Genomic DNA, 20,005 nt, shown 5'->3' with positions numbered 1-20,005 from the left:
TATCAGCATTTTTTTAATTAACTGACAATCCTAAACCCAACTAACTCTGAAATATGAAATTATGATTCTAATAAAGAAAATTCAAATAAAACCTTAAAATCCTTTGCATTTGAACACAGACATACTACCCAAATTACCCACATGAGAACTTACCTTTTCTAACTCGCTTAACAGGTGTCCCTGTGCCAGTTCTTTTAAAATGCTGCATTTTGTCACTTGTGGCTATTTGTTCCGGTGATACAACATGACGGGCTTCGTAACTTAATCCTGCTCTGTGAAGATGTCCCCGGACATGATTTGACAACCCAACACCTGTTTCAAATGTTGCTGGGCAATAAGGACAAGATTTCTTCTCAAGAGACAAATCAGTCCAATGAAAAACAGAACTATGTTTTGCTAATGAAGTTTCTGTGTTTTCTAAATGCTGAGGGTCATGTATTTCATGCAAAAAGTTATTAGTTCCAGCATCTTCATAATATTCAAAATAAAAGCCATCATTTTGATCATAACTAAGGGTAGTATTTTCTCCAGGTTCCTGACTTTCCACCTTGCTTTTAAATAAAGGGAATAAGTTTACATGTTCTTGATTGATACTACTGTAAGTTTCATCTTCTATAGCCTGTGTAGTGTAGTCACCTAGTTCAACATTATCCCAGGAACTTTCATCTTCTGTTTCATAGCTATCTTTCTTTTCAGCAGAATTAAGTTTCTGCAAAACAACAACAGTCATTTTATGCAAAAAATCAGGATAGCTATCCAAATCTTCTCCTCCAACAGAACTTTCCTTCTTAGATTCCTTAACTACTCTCTTTACAGCTACACGCTTGTGGTCTTTGAAGCTTTCAGGCCTTTTGGTGTCAAGGTTATGAGAAGCTGCAGTATAATTATTATTGTGAGAATTACTTGATGAAGAAAACAGACGTAAAGAATTCAATGAATTTACTTCTTTTTTGAAATGCAGAGGATATGATTCACCTGATTTTTTGATCATTCTGTAGTTTTCATATTTGTGTTTATATGAATAGTTGCTATTTGTCTTGACAGATTTTTCTTTTGCCGCTTGATGGAAATACTTGTTTTTTTGGTCAATGCTGCTTTTAATCATAACAGTCTTGTGAGAATTGTTTTGATTGCACACATTTACACCTGACTGGGTTATGCTTTTCCGAGCCTTTTGAATTCTATGTGGCCGCTTATGGAATTTTGAAAAATTACTTGACTGTGAGGTGGATCCAAATGTTCGCTTTACATCTTGTTTTAAAGCAGAGTTCTTTGGAAATGTGGTTGACTGTTGTTTAATTAATGGCTTAGTGCTATCAATATCTATAGGTTCTTCAAGGATGTCACTTTTTCTTTTGTCAAGTCCAAGAGGATTACCAAATGAATCAATGCATGATGATGAATGCAAGTATTCCACATGTTTTTTTAAAATACTTCTGGCTGAAGTAGTAAAAGGACACATCTTACATATATAGGTAGCTGATTTTTTGGATGACCCTGTAACAGAGTCTTTCATGAAAGTCTTTTTTTGCGTTCTTCTCTGGGCTATATCAGAACTGACCACAGGGCATTTTACCACTGCTCCATGGGCAATGCCTCGATGGCATTCCAATTCATTTTCTGTCACTGCCATGAAGTTACATTCTTCACAGCAGTAGTACCTTTTATCTTTTTCATGGGTTTTAGCATGTTGCACAAATGTTTTAGGGCAATTGGTACCAAACACACACTGAGGACACTGTAACCGTGCACTTCTTCCTTCATCCTGAAGTTCTTTCAGTTCACGAATTTCCTCCATCAACTTCTGCCTTCTTTCTTGGTGAATAATCATATGCTTTATAAGTGAGTTGCGATCTCGAAATGTCCGTCCACATTCTCGACAAGCATATGGCCTTGGGACATTAAGATGGCGAAAGTGACTATTCCCATCTAAATGATACATCATATGCCTGTGGAGGTGCTTTTTCTCCCTAAAATTCACATTGCACTTTGTACAGGGGTAGAATGCTGGCTCTTCGGTGCTGAAAGTAGCAGGTGACTCAGTATCACTCTCTTCACATTTCTTTTTTAAGGTATTTGGAAGAAAAGTGCTAGTATGAACGGGTGAATTGTCTTCTCCACACTTATCTGTATTATAAATCAGATGTTGAAAAGCATCCACAGATTCCAAGTCTTCATCAGTTGATTCAGGCTTCACTTTTGATAATGCATATTTCTGTGAGTCTATTGCTTGTAGTTCTTCATTCTGTTCCAGAAAGTCTACTTCTAGCATTTTTGATTTATTGGGTATACAATTAGAATCACTAAAACAATCCTCAGTATAACGTGTTATCTTGCTTACATCCATTTTTCTCTTTCTCTTTTTTTCTAGTCCTACTTTAGAATGAACTGGAGCTTTATCCACATTGTCTTCATTAGTCATAAGAAACTGAATGAACTCTTTTTGGGGATCCCAGTTGGTATCATTTTCTGACCTAAATTCATCTGTACCTGAGGAAATTCCTGTTAATGTACTGACACAATCATCTTTTACCAATAAACCTTCACTATCCTCACCCACCTCTACTTGATTTACTAAAGTGCCATCTGACTTTACACTATTCCCTACTGAATTCTGAATGTCACAACCAACCGAAGCAGAGGTAGGTAGTTTTGTAATGGAATGGGTTGGATTCTTAGCATGTGCTACATCTGATAACAAAAATAAAACTTGGTGTTGACCTGCTTTCTGGGATGTAGACAGCTGAAGATCAGCTGTCACCTTCAAAGTTGAACAAGATTCTGTTGTTGGCTTATCCACAGGCTGTCCAGTGGTTAATGAAACACTGCCTTTATTCATATTGGAAGTTTTAGTTAAGGAGGAGTGTGAAACTGGTCCATTAACAGCAGCTCCTTTAGGCAAGATAAAGTTTTCACTAGAAACAGGAGGAGCACCAGCATGTATAAATAGAGTAGACTGGCCTCCGCTTAAGGCTTTTTCAGATTTGTCCTTTAACAGCTCTTCAGGCAGAGTCAATGTATTATTTTTCTGAAACGATGTTTGACAATCTTTTGGTTTATGGACTCCACTCTCCTTTTCTGAGATAAAATTGTTGTCATCTAGGAGTTCTTCTTTAGCACCAGTAATATCGGTGTTTATCTTCAAATCATCCATATTGCTGGCAAGCCCATTTAACACATTTAGTCTAGAAAATGGAAAAAAAAATTTATTTTTTGCATGAAAGAAAAAATATTAAATCATGTAATTTATTAGCTAAATTTTCTATTTTTTTATATTGGGATTCTAATAATTTTCTTAGAATGAAAAAACACTTAAAAACTTAAAACACTTGAAACACTTTTAAGTGTCTCAAAAGTTCATTTTTTCTTTCTGCTAGACAACAACAACCCAATATTGGATATATACAAAACATCTAGGTAAAAGTGACACACAGCATAAAAGAATAGTCTACACAGGGAAAAAAACTTAAAACTCTCATATATATAGATTGCTAATAAAAAGAAAATTATCTCATGGATGCAGGCTTATTATTAAAGGCAGCCACTCTCTAACTACAGAATAGTCTAAATTGTAGAACATTGCAGAGACATAAAGTTTTGTCACTTTCAAGTTCATTCCTGGAGGAGGTAACAAAATACCATTCAGTAAAGTGTACTATTTGAATGAACATTGTTTTCAATTGGCTTATGCATGAAATAGTGATTTTCATTTTAAAAAATTTAAGAATGCTTTGCTCAAGATGTTTACCATTTCTGAAAATTCTACAAAAATTTTAGTGGAACATCCTAAGTATGTTAAGTTTTTAGCTTAATCCATGTAAAATGTAGAGACAAGTTTTCTAAACATTTTTGAAAATACATTTAATCACTATACCACAGAATATTATAAAAGTAAAGGAGACTTCTAAAAATTTGGGAGCCATACGCACTATGGTTGTAATCATCATCTCTACTATGAAGAGTTCCCTTGCATCCTTGCATCCTGCTGTTAAAAATGGCCACTAGATTTGCCTGTCTCCTTGGAAGAATGTAAGCTCTTTGAGGGCACTGACTGTGACCTAGTCACCTCATATCTCTAGAAACTAGCTTAGCACTTGACATGGGTACTTAGGCAACATTTGTTGAATAAATGACAGAATATTGGTTGAATAAAAACACAATAGCAAAATCAAAATAAAAGTTCCTCAATTACAAGAAGAAAGATTTTTTTTTTTCCTATGAAATCTGGATACATATTCAAATAATACATGTTCCATCATGTTTCTGATTTTGTGACTTGGTAACTGTAGTAAGGCTCTCAAATTATCCAACAATCCTTGTGAACAATTTAAAGAACTTGCTTTTGTCAACCTCAGGTATTAACTATTTGAAGCACTAACATAAAGCTCCATATTACTTTTGCTTTTGTACATAGTGTAGGTACAGTTTGTTAATTCTCCAAATATTTATTGAGCCCTCCTATATACCAGGCACTGCAATAGGTATTAGGGAAGCTGTAGTAAACAACAGATCAGGCTCCTGCTTTCAGATAAAGAATAAAGACTTCACATCTTTCTTTTATAGTATTTTAAATCTGCAAAATGAGAAATACTATTTTAGGATAGCAGGAACTTATAATCCAATATTCACAAATTAAAACAATGAAGTCCACTGTTTCTCCTCTTCTTTATGTGATCAATCCCGTAATTTGTAAAAAAAAAAGAAAAAAAAAAAAAGAAAAAGAAAAAAATCTAGTTAAAGAATTGTTTTTCATTACCTTTTCTTATTCCATAAATGAGAACAAGTACCCAAATGACATTATTCTTTACACATAATGCATTCTTTAACACAATAAACACTACAAATAAATATCTTTCTTTAGCATTATTATTTATACAATCACTTCCACCCCCATAGGTTTTAAAATTCTGTTTTGAGACTGGCAAATTTCCACAGTAATAAAAATACTTTTAATAAGATCATATTCAAAGATATCACCCCAAAATGGTGCTAATGCAGCACCCAGCAGGAATCTCTACATCACATACACAGAAGTTAAAAATGCGCAGCACAAACATGTGTTAGGAAGGTGTGTGCAAATGTCAATGAAAAGGAAAAGCAAGCCTTGATGTTATACTATTATCTATGCCTGACATTTCTCATTAAATTAGGTAGAAAAAGAAAATGTCTTAATAGCAACAATTTCATAAATCTGAAATGGAAGAATTTTTTTAAAAAACTGTTAAAGCCTGAAAGTTAGTTTCTGTTCCTGCTTATTATAATCACAGAGGTAGACAAATATATGCTCAGTCAATCTGAAAGCCTATATTAGCTTTTCTCAACAGGAAGCAACGTTGCTAACGAAGTGGTAAATTCAGTGTTAATGAGTGGCTTCACTGTTACCACCTCAGAGGTAAAACCTTCCATGTTCCATGTTCCACCCATCTGTTCTGGTGTTAGAGGTTCATAGATGGAACAGACGCTTCCTATTTAAACCAACTTCATCGGTACCCCCTGAACAGCAGGGTGACGAACTATGAGAAGATCATGTGGGCTTGAAGACTGCATCCTCATTATCAGAATGGCTTTATAAGAGCTTTCCATAAGTCCACATTCTGAAGATACCAAACTGTTTTGCTCAAACACATAGAAAAAAAATACGTGCATAACAGATCTTTCATCTACAAAACACATCTAGCAAAAAAAAAAAAAAAAAAAAAAAAAATCAAATTAAATACTGTTAAAATATAAAAAGAAGTGTTTAACAATCAAAGTTTTCTTTCACACCTACATAACGAAATAGGGCTTACTTGCCCCAAATTAGTAATTACCTCTCTTCAAGAATAATAGAAATTACTCCATTTTGGCTAAGTGGGGAAGACTTTCATAGCACAGAAATATTAAAAGTCTATCAGTTAAAAAAATATGGTATAAGAAATTCACTCAGTAAACTAATATTTTAGCAACAATTAGAAGTTTTATGGTTTAATAATCAGAATAAAATATTTTAACTATCAAATGTTCAAAATACATTTTTTTCTTTAATAACAATATTTGAGACTCATAGCTGTTGCACTGAGACATAATGCAGGGCATCATTATAAAAATCTGTTGCACTGAATGGACTTAGAATTTTTGACATCAAACATTATTTCCATACATTCACAGGCACTTATGGGATAGCTAGACAAGAAAGCATTTGACCTATAAACTAATTTTTCACTGTACCAAATAGTTTTTCAACTACCTCTATAGTCTTATAGTCAAATATAATAATAGAACCATCAATGCAGTTATGCTAATATAACAAAGTATGGGATACATTTGAAGGCAGGCATCATTTAAGTATTAAAAAGGGAAGCTGATAAATTAAAATAAACTAAAGTTATGTTGTTTGGATTCCCTAAAGTTCAATGAAGTTGCTCTATCAATTAGGATCCTTTCATAAAAGATTAAAACACCATTACAATGTCCTCCCTCATATATTCATGTATATAACCATAGAATTTTTCCTATAACTGAACTAAAATGTACTTAAAAAATTTCACACATGCTATAAAAAGCTGCAAATGGAATGTTAAATCCACATCAAACATATTTCCAGTTTCTAAAAAATCATAATGAGTTCTACAGCTATAACTGCCTGTAGTTATATACCATGAGCATTAAAAAAAGTACAAAGGTCAGATCTGTCTTCAAGATGACAGATCATCACTTATATGCCTCAAGCTACACTTATTGTCTCAGAAATCTCAAACATCAGTATTTTTGCAAACTATCAGCACTTGCTGTAACACCCTCACTACACTACATCTTGAGGTTACTACAGAAGAAATGAGGTGATAATTGCATATTAACATAATTATTCTGTAATCCCTTTGAGCAAGCTTCCTAGGTCACTCAGTAATTCAGATTAGATACAACCTTCCTGTCATCAAATCTATGCTGTCCACTTTCTGTTCATGAATAATTCCTTTTTGATAGAAAATTAGCTTAATTTCATTCTTTTATGTACATTATTAATTGTATTTATTACAAGTAGGTTAACATTTTGTGGGTACTTCTTACATAATGCCAACCTTTCTCATGCTATATAACTTCTCACAAAAATATACTACAATTTGCTCTTTCCATATTAGTTCATTAATAACTATATTACAATGATAAATACATTATAATGTTGCCTACTAGCTGAGTTACAGTTAAGACCTGTCAGTTTTTCACAAAACCATGTTCATTTAAATTATCCTTGAGAACACATGACAACTTCAGTTAGAAATATATGACACTGGGTTAAGAAGAGAAAACCATTTCGCAACTGTCATTCTAATTGCAAAACAAATCTTAATTAACTGAAATAATACATCTAAAACTGCTGCAGTATTTAAGGCTATATATACTTTACAAAATGTACAAACATATAACTAAATCTCACCCATCTACAATGCAGGTAAAGACAGAGCAAACGATATAATCATATCATTCTAGGAGAAAGGAATCCTACTCTGGATGCCAGAGAGAGGAAATACTAAAAACACTACAGAACATTCATAAGAGTACCCAGCATGAAAGTGACTCTGAAAACCGTGCCACATAATGACATTAAGAGAAAATTTGGTTCTGTTTAGGCTAACAATTAGCATACACAAATAACAATCTGCAAATGTTTGAAGCTCTGGAGTACAGAAGGCAGAACACACAATCAACATGTCAGAACATAAAGAAGAGGATTTTGTCTCAAGATGAAGAAAAACTAGAAACAGGAACCATTCAACACTGCAATGGGTTGTCTTATGCAACGGTGCACTTGAATAGTTCAACAGATTAGACTGACCACTTGTCAGGAACACTGTAGAAGAGAATATGGGGTTGAAGATGGATAAGTGACTTCCAAGGTCCTTTCTAATATGTGCTATATGTTTAACATTTATTTGTACATATGCAGAAAGAAATAATGAGAACTCTATTATTGGACCTTAAAAAAATTTCTCTAAATTCAAAATTACCTGAAGTATTCCTTGAGTTAACTTTAATATGTTGATACAGTGATTCTTGAACAATGAAAATATGGCACTGAATGACTAACACACTGAGGACATGGAGCTATCTGCATCATAGGAACTCTATAGTACAGCAAGGATGTTTTTATATACGCAATATGAAATGCAAAAATTGTCACTGAGTTTGAACATCTAGAAAACATACAGATGATGAATAGAAATAGAAAACAAAAATAAAATACATTGGGCACATTGTGTTATACTATCAGTAGCATATGGCACAGCCATATATCATCTTCATAACTTAATGGCAAGATGTCACCAATAGTAAAGTACCAGATCACAGATGCCTAAAAGGTGATTCTTACAGCAAAATATACTAAATATTAAACATAATTTGACACATCTCAAGAAGATGCTATATGTAAACTATAACGTAATAGCAAGGAGGAGTAAAGGAGGGGGGAGCTACAAAGGTATAACTTTAAAGAACCTTGCAAAATTATAACAATTACAATCAACAGTAATAGAAATATAAATGGATGTTCATTAATCAATCAAAGGTTAATTTCCCCATGAAGGATTTTGCAATTGGAAGAGGCAAGGCACTAAATCACAGCTGCAACTAAAGGAGAATTCCAAGTCATATTCAGCATGGTACTGACTGCTTGTTTATGTTGTTTATGTTTTCACATAGTCAGAAAAAGATAAGTGATGGTTTCAGCTTTGATAGGGTAAATGATGCATGTATGTAACAGCTCAAACAACAGTTCACGTTTTTTTTTAAATAAAATGAGTGATAACTTCATTATATATTTTTCGAACTGATCAAACTTTTGACCATAATTATATAATTAACACAGGTCAGCTCACTGTCAAATAAATCTTTTCAAATCTTTAATTTAAAAACCTCAAAAGGAACCAAGATACCAAACTGAGATGTATCAATTCTATATTCCAGAGCTAATGTGTCAACTTTGTCCTCAACCAACAGTGAGCACTAACTGCCATATACTGTCATTTTACTATGGATTTTTCAAAGTTCGTCAATCTATGATGCGTTTGCTGAATTTGTGCTCAGTTTTGAGATCTTTTTTATGAATATTAACCCATCATGTCCAATAACTACAAAAGAAGTGAGACTGTTGAATGTCCTAGGAATGCAAAGCATATAATTATATTAGAATTGAAACTAGAGATCATAAAAAATACTCAAAGGGACGAAACAAATACTACATATGTGTATAAGATTAGCTGCTTTACAACTGAAATAATTCTGAAAGGCAAAGAGAATTTCACTATTAAAAAACTTTGTCTGATCCTGGGGGAGGAGGCGGGGCAAGATGGAAGACTGGTGAGCTGTATGTTGTAGTTACTCCTCCAGGAAAGTAGGTAGAAAGCCAGGAACTGTGTGGACTGGACACCACAGAGCAATCTGTCTTTGGGCATACTTCATACAACACTCATGAAAATGTCGAACTGCTGAGATCAGCGAAATCTGTAAGTTTTTGCAGCCAGGGGACCCGCGCCCCTCCCTGCCAGGCTCAGTCCCGTGGGAGGAGGGGCTGTCAGCTCCGGGAAGGAGAAGGGAGAACTGCAGTGGCTGCTCTTATCGGAAACTCATTCTACTGATCAGACTCCAACCATAGACAGACAGAGACCAGACACCAGAGAATCTGTGAGCAGCCAGCCCAGCAGAGAGGAGACAGGCATAGAAAAAAAAAAAACAACACGAAAAACTCCAAAATAAAAGCAGAGGATTTTTTGAGTTCTGGTGAACACAGAAAGGGGAAGGGCGGAGCTCAGGCCTTGAGGCGCATATGCAAATCCCGAAGAAAAGCCAATCTCTCTGCCCTGTGCACCATTCCTTAATGGCCCTGGTTGCTTTGTCTCTTAGCATTTCAATAACCCATTAGATCTCTGAGGAGGACACTTTTATTTTTTTTTTTTAATCCTTTTTTCTTTTTCTAAAACAATTACTCTAAGAAGCCAAATACAGAAAGCTTCAAAGACTTTCAATTTGGGCACGTCAAGTCAAGAGCAGAACTAAGAGAGCTCTGAGACAAAAGGCAATAATCCAGTGGCTGAGAAAATTCACTAAACACCACAACTTCCCAAGAAAAGGGGGGTGTCCGCTCACAGCCACCATCCTGGTGGACAGGAAACACTCCTGCCCATCGCCAGCCCCATAGCCCAGAGCTGCCCCAGACAACCCAGTGTGATGGAAGGGCTTCAAATAACAGGCACACACCACAAAACTGGGCGTGGACATTAGCCTTCCCTGCAACCTCAGTTGATTGTCCCAGAGTTGGGAAGGTGGAGCAGTGTGAATTAACAAAGCCCCATTCAGCCATCATTTGAGCAGACTGTGAGCCTCCCTACACAGCCCAGCAGCCCAGGACTGCCCTGAGGGGACAGCACTCACCTGTGACATAGCACAGTCATCCCTCAACAGAGGACCCGGGGTACACAGCCTGGAAGAGGGGCCCACTTGCAAGTCTCAGGAGCCATACACCAATACCAAGGACTTGTGGGTCAGTGGCAGAGACAAACTGTGGCAGGACTGAACTGAAGGATTAGACTATTGCACCAGCTTTAAAATTCTAGGATCACCAGGGAGATTTGATTGTTAGGGCCACCCCCCATCCCCGACTGCCCAGAAACACGCCCCACATACAGGGCAGGCAACACCAACTACACACGCAAGCTTGGTACACCAATTGGGCCCCACAAGACTCACTCCCCCACTCACCAAAAACGCTAAGCAGGGGAGAACTGGCTTGTGGAGAACAGGTGGCTCGTGGACGCCACCTGCTGGTTAGTTAGAGAAAGTGTACTCCACGAAGCTGTAGATCTGATAAATTAGAGATAAGGACTTCAATAGGTCTACAAACCCTAAAAGAACCCTATCAAGTTCAGCAAATGCCACGAGGCCAAAAACAACAGAAAATTATAAAGCATATGAAAAAACCAGACGATATGGATAACCCAAGCCCAAGCACCCAAATCAAAAGACCAGAAGAGACACAGCACCTAGAGCAGCTACTCAAAGAACTAAAGATGAACAATGAGACCATGGTACGGGATATGAAGGAAATCAAGAAGACTATAGAAGAGCATAAAGAAGACATTGCAAGACTAAATAAAAAAATGGATGATCTTATGGAAATTAAAGAAACTGTTGACCAAATTAAAAAGATTCTGGACACTCATAGTACAAGACTAGAGGAAGTTGAAGAACGAATCAGTGACCTGGAAGATGACAGAATGGAAAATGAAAGCATAAAAGAAAGAATGGGGAAAAAAATTGAAAAAATCGAAATGGACCTCAGGGATATGATAGATAATATGAAACGTCCAAATATAAGACTCATTGGTGTCCCAGAAGGGGAAGAAAAGGGTAAAGGTCTAGGAAGAGTATTCAAAGAAATTGTTGGGGAAAACTTCCCAAATCTTCTAAACAACATAAATACACAAATCATAAATGCTCAGCGAACTCCAAATAGAATAAATCCAAATAAACCCACTCCAAGACATATACTGATCACACTGTCAAACACAGAAGAGAAGGAGCAAGTTCTGAAAGCAGCAAGAGAAAAGCAATTCACCACATACAAAGGAAACAGCATAAGACTAAGTAGTGACTACTCAGCAGCCACCATGGAGGCGAGAAGGCAGTGGCACGATATATTTAAAATTCTGAGTGAGAAAAATTTCCAGCCAAGAATACTTTATCCAGCAAAGCTCTCCTTCAAATTTGAGGGAGAGCTTAAATTTTTCACAGACAAACAAATGCTGAGAGAATTTGCTAACAAGAGACCTGCCCTACTGGAGATACTAAAGGGAGCCCTACAGACAGAGAAACAAAGACAGGACAGAGAGACTTGGAGAAAGGTTCAGTACTAAAGAGATTCGGTAAGGGTACAACAAAGGATATTAATAGAGAGACGGGAAAAATATGGCAAACATAAACCAAAGGATAAGATGGCTGATTCAAGAAACGCCTTCACGGTTATAACGTTGAATGTAAATGGATTAAACTCCCCAATTAAAAGATACAGATTCGCAGAATGGATCAAAAAAAAATGAACCATCAATATGTTGCATACAAGAGACTCATCTTAGACATAGGGACACAAAGAAACTGAAAGTGAAAGGATGGAAAAAAATATTTCATGCAAGCTACAGCCAAAAGAAAGCAGGTGTAGCAATATTAATCTCAGATAAAATAGACTTCAAATGCAGGGATGTTTTGAGAGACAGAGAACGCCACTACATACTAATAAAAGGGGCAATTCAGCAAGAAGAAATAACAATCGTAAATGTCTATGCACCCAGTCAAGGTGCCACAAAATACATGAGAGAAACACTGGCAAAACTAAAGGAAGCAATTGATGTTTCCACAATAATTGTGGGAGACTTCAACACATCACTCTCTCCTATAGATAGATCAACCAGACAGAAGACCAATAAGGAAACTGAAAACCTAAACAATCTGATATGTGAATTAGATTTAACAGACATATACAGGACATTACATCCCAAATCACCAGGATACACATACTTTTCTAGTGCTCACGGAACGTTCTCCAGAATAGATCATATGCTGGGCCATAAAACAAGCCTCAATAAATTTAAAAAGATTGAAATTATTCAAAGCACATTCTCTGACCACAATTGAATACAATTAGAAGTCAATAACCATCAGAGACTTGGAAAATTCACAAATACCTGGAGGTTAAACAACACACTCCTAAACAATCAGTGGGTTAAAGAAGAAATAGCAAGAGAAATTGCTAAATATATAGAGACGAATGAAAATGAGAACACAACATACCAAAACCTATGGGATGCAGCAAAAGCAGTGCTAAGGGGGAAATTTATAGCACTAAACGCATATATTAAAAAGGAAGAAAGAGCCAAAATCAAAGAACTAATGGATCAACTGAAGAAGCAAGAAAATAAACAGCAAACCAATCCTAAACCAAGTACAAGAAAAGAAATAACAAGGATTAAAGCAGAAATAAATGACATAGAGAACAAAAAAACAATAGAGAGGATAAATATCACCAAAAGTTGGTTCTTTGAGAAGATCAACAAGATTGACAAGCCCATAGCTAGACTGACAAAATCAAAAAGAGAGAAGACCCATATCAACAAAATAATGAATGAAAAAGGTGACATAACTGCAGATCCCGAAGAAATTAAAAAAATTATAAGAGGATATTATGAACAACTGTATGGCAACACACTGGATAATGTAGAAGAAATGGACAATTTCCTGGAAACATATGAACAACCTAGACTGACCAGAGAAGAAATAGAAGACCTCAACCAACCCATCACAAGCAAAGAGATCCAATCAGTCATCAAAAAGCTTCCCACAAATAAATGCCCAGGGCCAGATGGCTTCACAGGGGAATTCTACCAAACTTTCCAGAAAGAACTGACACCAATCTTACTCAAACTCTTTCAAAACATTGAAAAAAATGGAACACTACCTAACTCATTTTAGGAAGCTAACATCAATCTAATACCAAAACCAGGCAAAGATGCTACAAAAAAGGAAAACTACCGGCCAATCTCCCTAATGAATATAGATGCAAAAATCCTCAACAAAATACTTGCAATTCGAATCCAAAGACACATTAAAAAAATCATACACCATGACCAAGTGGGGTTCATTCCAGGCATGCAAGGATGGCTCAACATAAAAAAATCAATCAATGTATTACAACACATTAAAAACTTGAAAGGGAAAAATCAAATGATCATCTCAATAGATGCTGAAAAAGCATTTGACAAAATCCAACATCCATTTTTGATAAAAACACTTCAAAAGGTAGGAATTGAAGGAAACTTCCTCAATATGATAAAGAGCATATATGAAAAACCCACAGCCAGCATAATACTCAATGGTGAGAGACTGAAAGCCTTCCCCCTAAGATCAGGAACAAGACAAGGATGCCCGCTGTCACCACTGTTATTCAACATTGTGCTGGAAGTGCTAGCCAGGGCAATCCGGCAAGACAAAGAAATAAAAGGCATCCAAATTGGAAAAGAAGAAGTAAAACTGTCATTGTTTGCAGATGATATGATCTTATATCTGGAAAACCCTGAGAAATCGACGATATAGCTACTAGAGCTAATAAACAAATTTAGCAAAGTCGCGGGATACAAGATTAATGCACATAAGTCAGTAATGTTTCTATATGCTAGAAATGAACAAACTGAAGAGACACTCAAGAAAAAGATACCATTTTCAATAGCAACTGAAAAAATCAAGTACCTAGGAATAAACTTAACCAAAGATGTAAAAGACCTATACAAAGAAAACTACATAACTCTACTAAAAGAAATAGAAGGGGACCTTAAAAGATGGAAAAATATTCCATGTTCATGGATAGGAAGACTAAATGTCATTAAGATGTCAATTCTACCCAAACTCATCTACAGATTCAATGCAATCCCAATCAAAATTCCAACAACCTACTTTGCAGACTTGGAAAGCTAGTTATCAAATTTATTTGGAAAGGGAAGATGCCTCGAATTGCTAAAGACACTCTGAAAAAGAAAAACGAAGTGGGAGGACTTACACTCCCTGACTTTGAAGCTTATTATAAAGCCACGGTTGTCAAAACAGCATGGTACTGGCACAAAGACAGACATACAGATCAATGGAATCGAATTGAGAATTCAGAGATAGACCCTCAGATCTATGGCCGACTGATCTTTGATAAGGCCCCCAAAGTCACTGAACTGAGTCATAATGGTCTTTTCAACAAATGGGGCTGGGAGAGTTGGATATCCATATCCAAAAGAATGAAAGAAGACCACTACCTCACCCCCTACACAAAAATTAACTCAAAATGGACCAAAGATCTCAATATAAAAGAAAGTACCATAAAACTCCTAGAAGATAATGTAGGGAAACATCTTCAAGACCTTGTATTAGGTGGCCACTTCCTAGACTTTACACCCAAAGCACAAGCAACAAAAGAAAAAATAGATAAATGGGAACTCCTCAAGCTTAGAAGTTTCTGCACCTCAAAGGAATTTCTCAAAAAGGTAAAGAGGCAGCCAACTCAATGGGAAAAAATTTTTGGAAACCATGTATCTGACAAAAGACTGATATCTTGCATATACAAAGAAATCCTACAACTCAATGACAACAGTACAGACAGCCCAATTATAAAATGGGCAAAAGATATGAAAAGACAGTTCTCTGAAGAGGAAATACAAATGGCCAAGAAACACATGAAAAAATGTTCAGCTTCACTAGCTATTAGAGAGATGCAAATTAAGACCACAATGAGATACCATCTAACACCGATTAGAGTGGCTGCCATTAAACAAACAGGAAACTACAAATGCTGGAGGGGATGTGGAGAAATTGGAACTCTTATTCATTGTTGGTGGGACTGTATAATGGTTCAGCCACTCTGGAAGTCAGTCTGGCAGTTCCTTAGAAAATTAGATATAGAGTTACCATTCGATCCAGCGATTGCACTTCTCCGTATATACCCGGAAGATCGGAAAGCAGTGACACGAACAGATATCTGCACGCCAATGTTCATAGCAGCATTATTCACAATTGCCAAGAGATGGAAACAACCCAAATGTCCTTCAACAGATGAGTGGATAAATAAAATGTGGTATATACACACGATGGAATACTACACGACAGTAAGAAGGAACGATCTCGTGAAACATATGACAACATGGATGAACCTTGAAGACATAATGCTGAGCGAAATAAACCAGGCACAAAAAGAGAAATATTATATGCTACCACTAATGTGAACTTTGAAAAATGTAAAACAAATGGTTTATAATGTAGAATGTAGGGGAACTAGCAACAGAGAGCAATTAAGGAAGGGGGAACAATAATCCAAGAAGAACAGATAAGCTATTTAACGTTCTGGGGATGTCCAGGAATGACTATGGTCTGTTAATTTCTGATGGGTATAGTAGGAACAAGTTCACAGAAATGTTGTTATATTAGGTAACTTTCTTGGGGTAAAGCAGGAACATGTTGAAAGTAAAGTAGTTATCTTAGGTTAGTTGTCTTTTTCTTACTCCCTTGTTATGGTCTCTTTGAAATGTTCTTGTATTTTTTTTTTTTCATACAGTTGATTTAACAAAGAAAAAAATTTTAAAATAAAAGGGAAAAAAATATGTAGTACCCCCTTGAGGAGCCTGTGGAGAATGCAGGGGTATTGGCCTACCCCACCTCGATGGTTGCTAACATGACCACAGACATAGGGGACTGGTGGTTTGATGGGTTGAGCCCTCTACCATAGGTTTTACCCTTGGGAAGACAGTTGCTGTAAAGGAGAGGCTAGGCCTCCCTGTATTTGTGCCTAAGAGCCTCCTCCCGAATGCCTCTTTGTTGCTCAGATGTGGCCCTCTCTCTCTGGCTAAGCCAACTTGAAAGGTGAAATCACTGCCCTCCCCCCTACGTGGGATCAGACACCCAGGGGAGTGAATCTCCCTGGCAACGTGGAATATGACTCCCGGGGAGGAATGTAGACCTGGCATCGTGGGACGGAGAACATCTTCTTGACCAAAAGGGGGATGTGAAAGGAAATGAAATAAGCTTGAGTGGCAGAGAGATTCCAAAAGGAGCCGAGAGGTCACTCTGGTGGGCACTCTTACGCACAATTTAGACAACCCTTTTTAGGTTCTAAAGAATTGGGTAGCTGGTGGTGGATACCTGAAACTATCAAACTACAACCCAGAACCCATGAATCTTGAAGATAATTGTATAAAAATGTAGCTTATGAGGGGTGACAATGGGATTGGGAAAGCCATAAGGACCGCACTCCACTTTGTCTAGTTTATGGATGGATGAGTAGAAAAATAGGGGAAGGAAACAAACAAACAGACAAAGGTACCCAGTGTTCTTTTTTACTTTAATTGTTCTTTTTCATTTTAATTATTATTCTTGTTATTTTTGTGTGTGTGCTAATGAAGGTGTCAGGGAGTGATTTAGGTGATGAATGTACAACTATGTAATGGTATGTGAACAATCGAATGTACGATTTGTTTTGTAGGACTGCGTGGTATGTGAATATATCTCAATAAAATGAAGATTAAAAAAAAAAAGAAAAAAGGTATGAAGTGGCCCCTCAGAATTTATTATTAAAGGTTTCTGGTTCTTACTGATATATCAAGGACATGAATTTATTTTCTTTCATAAAATCCCAACGAAATGAAAGTACACAGACCAGAAGAGTGAGACATACTAGGGCAGATAAAAACCACAAACTAGAACAGATACAGGGATGGGCTCCTGGAAAGAATAGAGATACCAATCTCAAATAGAACAACACACACACACACACACACACACACACACACACACACACACACTAAATACAGGTTTTATGCGATAGTATATGTATCAGTAGCATGAGACTTTACATTGTCAAGACAGTGTTAAGTCAATGCAGTAGCAACTTCAAACTGGGGCAAAAATTATTTTGACCCTAAAATTCTAAATAAATTAAATAATATTCAAATATAATGGTTCATAAAGTCTCTAAGTTTACCGCTCACCATTGCAGAAAAAAACTTTTCAAAGAGGTTGAGCATGTAGGGGGTGGGTTCTGGAAATGGATAAAATGAGTGTGCTAAGGGTCTTTTTATTATACTATATAAAAAATGAGGATATAGTACTAAGTATTCTTAACAGTGACAGGAATATACAAATTTAAATGTTTGTTAAAATTATAAGGTTAATCACTAGAAGAACAAGAAGGAAATAAATATACTTTATACTTAAATATCTCAAATTTTATAAACTATTGTATTATAAATAAAATAGCATAGTCTCCTTTGGGAGACTGCGTGACAAAGAACATTGAAGTGAAAAATTACTAAAAACAAAAGAAAGCCAAAAAAAAAAAAAAAAAGATTCAAAGGTTGAAGAGCAGAATGGATATAACTGATGAACTGAGGTATTCTTTCAGAACAAAGATCTTTTAAAAAGGGGTTAGAAAGTAAGAAACATGAAGCCTAGAGCCAGAAGTTACACGTATCAAGTAGGAATCACAGAGGACAATAGGCATTATAGAGTAGAAGACACACAAAAAATTTCAGAGCTCAAGAAACAAGGAAATCTTCAGATTTAAAAGGGCTCTCACTGAGTACTAAGCAAGATGAAAGACACACCAATTGACAAACTTCAGAACTCTGGTAATAAAAGGAAAAATTCAAGTTGTCTCAAAGAGTTATGAAAGTAGAACATATTTGTTGCAATTTCCTCTACCTTTCCACTCTCTCCCACTTCAGTTACTAATTTTAATAGTATGGTGTATCTTTCTAACTCCATTTTCTTGTTTGTACAAACAAATATACATACATACACACATACACACACATTTGTTTTGTGTCTACCTTATAGAAATAGGATTATACTACACATATACTACAATAAATATCCTTGTATAGTTGTATAATTATGTTTTTATTTCTATAATGTAGATTTTTTTAAAGTTGTATGTGTATTTTTTAGTTTAATATGTATTTCTAAATCATTTCCCAAAGTTTGTAGCAATTTGCATGTCTATCTCCAATATCTAAGAATGACTGTTTCCCCACATCCTTACAATTTTTTCCAACAGGATGGCAAAAAATGTGAAGATATTTAATTCCATAACTAGCCAAAGTAGCACTCAAGCATAAGAACAAAATACAGACATTTCTGGATAAGCAAGGGTTCAAAAAGTTTACCATCCACAGATCAGAAAATTGTTCATGGAGATATTTAAGCATAAAGAGAAATGAATGCATGAAAAAGGAAAACATAGTATTCAAGAAACTTTAGGGAGCAATTAAACCACTAAAACATTTAACTAAATCTAAGAAACTGTTGATAATTGTTCAAAAATGTTTCCTACAAAATAAGATGTAAATGGTTATTAAAAAATCTATAAATTTAAGATCTGAAAAAGATTTCAACACAGAAGATAATCTAGAAGACACTGATAAAAAATCTTTTTAAAAATGTGTTAAAATTAAAAAATCTTAAACAGTGAAATTTCAACTGTATAAAAGAAAAAAAACAGAAGAAAATTCAATTGGTCCAATAATAAAAATAACAAGAGAAAACAAAAATAAAGAGGACAGAAAGAAGCACAAAGAAATCACTATTCACAATAAATATGCAAGTGAAAATTTCATATAAGAAAAAGGCATTTGGACTGTTTTGTTTTGAAGTCTAGCTATATATACACATTTTTAATAAAAGCATCAAACAGAGGTTGAAAAATCAAATGATGAAAAAAGATTAACTAGGAAAATGTTAATAATAAGAAAGATGTCCCTACTATCAGAAAAATCAAATAGAATTCAAGACAAAAAGCACTGGACTTGCTAGAGCAGAATAGTATACATAAATAAAATGAAAAATCCACTAAGAAGATATAGTAGTCAAAACCTCTTTGCATGCAACAAAATGTCTTAAAAAGATATAAATCAAAAACTTTTTATAAGTCCAAGGAGAAACTGACAAATCCAAAATCACAGGAGATTAAAACAAGGATTTTAATAACATAATTAATAAAGTTGATCTAATACAGTGGTCCTCAAACAGGGTCATGTGTACCCCTGAAAGTACTGAAAGAATTCTCAGGGGTTATGCACATTTGAATATCAAATTTTCACATCCTCAACTTCCATATGCACTCTTTCCCTAAAAATTATCTGTAAAAGAATACATTTGCAATATTATACCTCTCCTTCCCTAGCTCCTCTTTTGAGATCACCCTTCTCTCCTTTTATAAAAGAAAGAGTCCCACACACAAATCTGCAGCCTTACCCATCTCCATCAGTTAGCTGTGCAGGCCAATAAACTTTGAGCAATCCTCATTCTTCTCTTTTCACACACCCTATATCCAAGACATCAGGAAATACTATTGTCACTATCTTCAAAATACATCCAAAATCCAATCACTTTCCACCACTGCCACTGCTACTCCCAAGTACCTTATCTCTCCCCTGCATTACTTCAATAGTTTCCT

At 35.6% G+C, this 20,005-nt stretch overlaps 1 protein-coding gene across 13 annotated transcripts in view; it reads right to left on the bottom strand.

Annotated features, from left to right (window-relative positions):
* ZNF644 (zinc finger protein 644) overlaps window positions 1-20,005 on the bottom strand; it is a 129,818-nt gene that overhangs the window by 19,980 nt on the left and 89,833 nt on the right. For 12 of the 13 annotated variants that reach the window (XM_037826665.1, XM_037826674.1, XM_037826667.1 and 9 more), the window contains one exon: window positions 154-3,185. In XM_037826665.1, coding sequence (XP_037682593.1) covers window positions 154-3,185 — 3,032 coding nt within the window. Of the gene's footprint in view, window positions 1-153; window positions 3,186-19,803; window positions 19,874-20,005 lie in introns of all 13 variants that reach the window. The other variant, XM_037826673.1, reaches the window with a different exon arrangement.

This window comes from Choloepus didactylus, chromosome 2 (assembly GCF_015220235.1).
Source record: "Choloepus didactylus isolate mChoDid1 chromosome 2, mChoDid1.pri, whole genome shotgun sequence".
In the NCBI taxonomy this organism is placed as follows: domain Eukaryota; kingdom Metazoa; phylum Chordata; class Mammalia; order Pilosa; family Megalonychidae; genus Choloepus; species Choloepus didactylus.
This window is presented reverse-complemented; position numbering and strand designations above follow the sequence as displayed.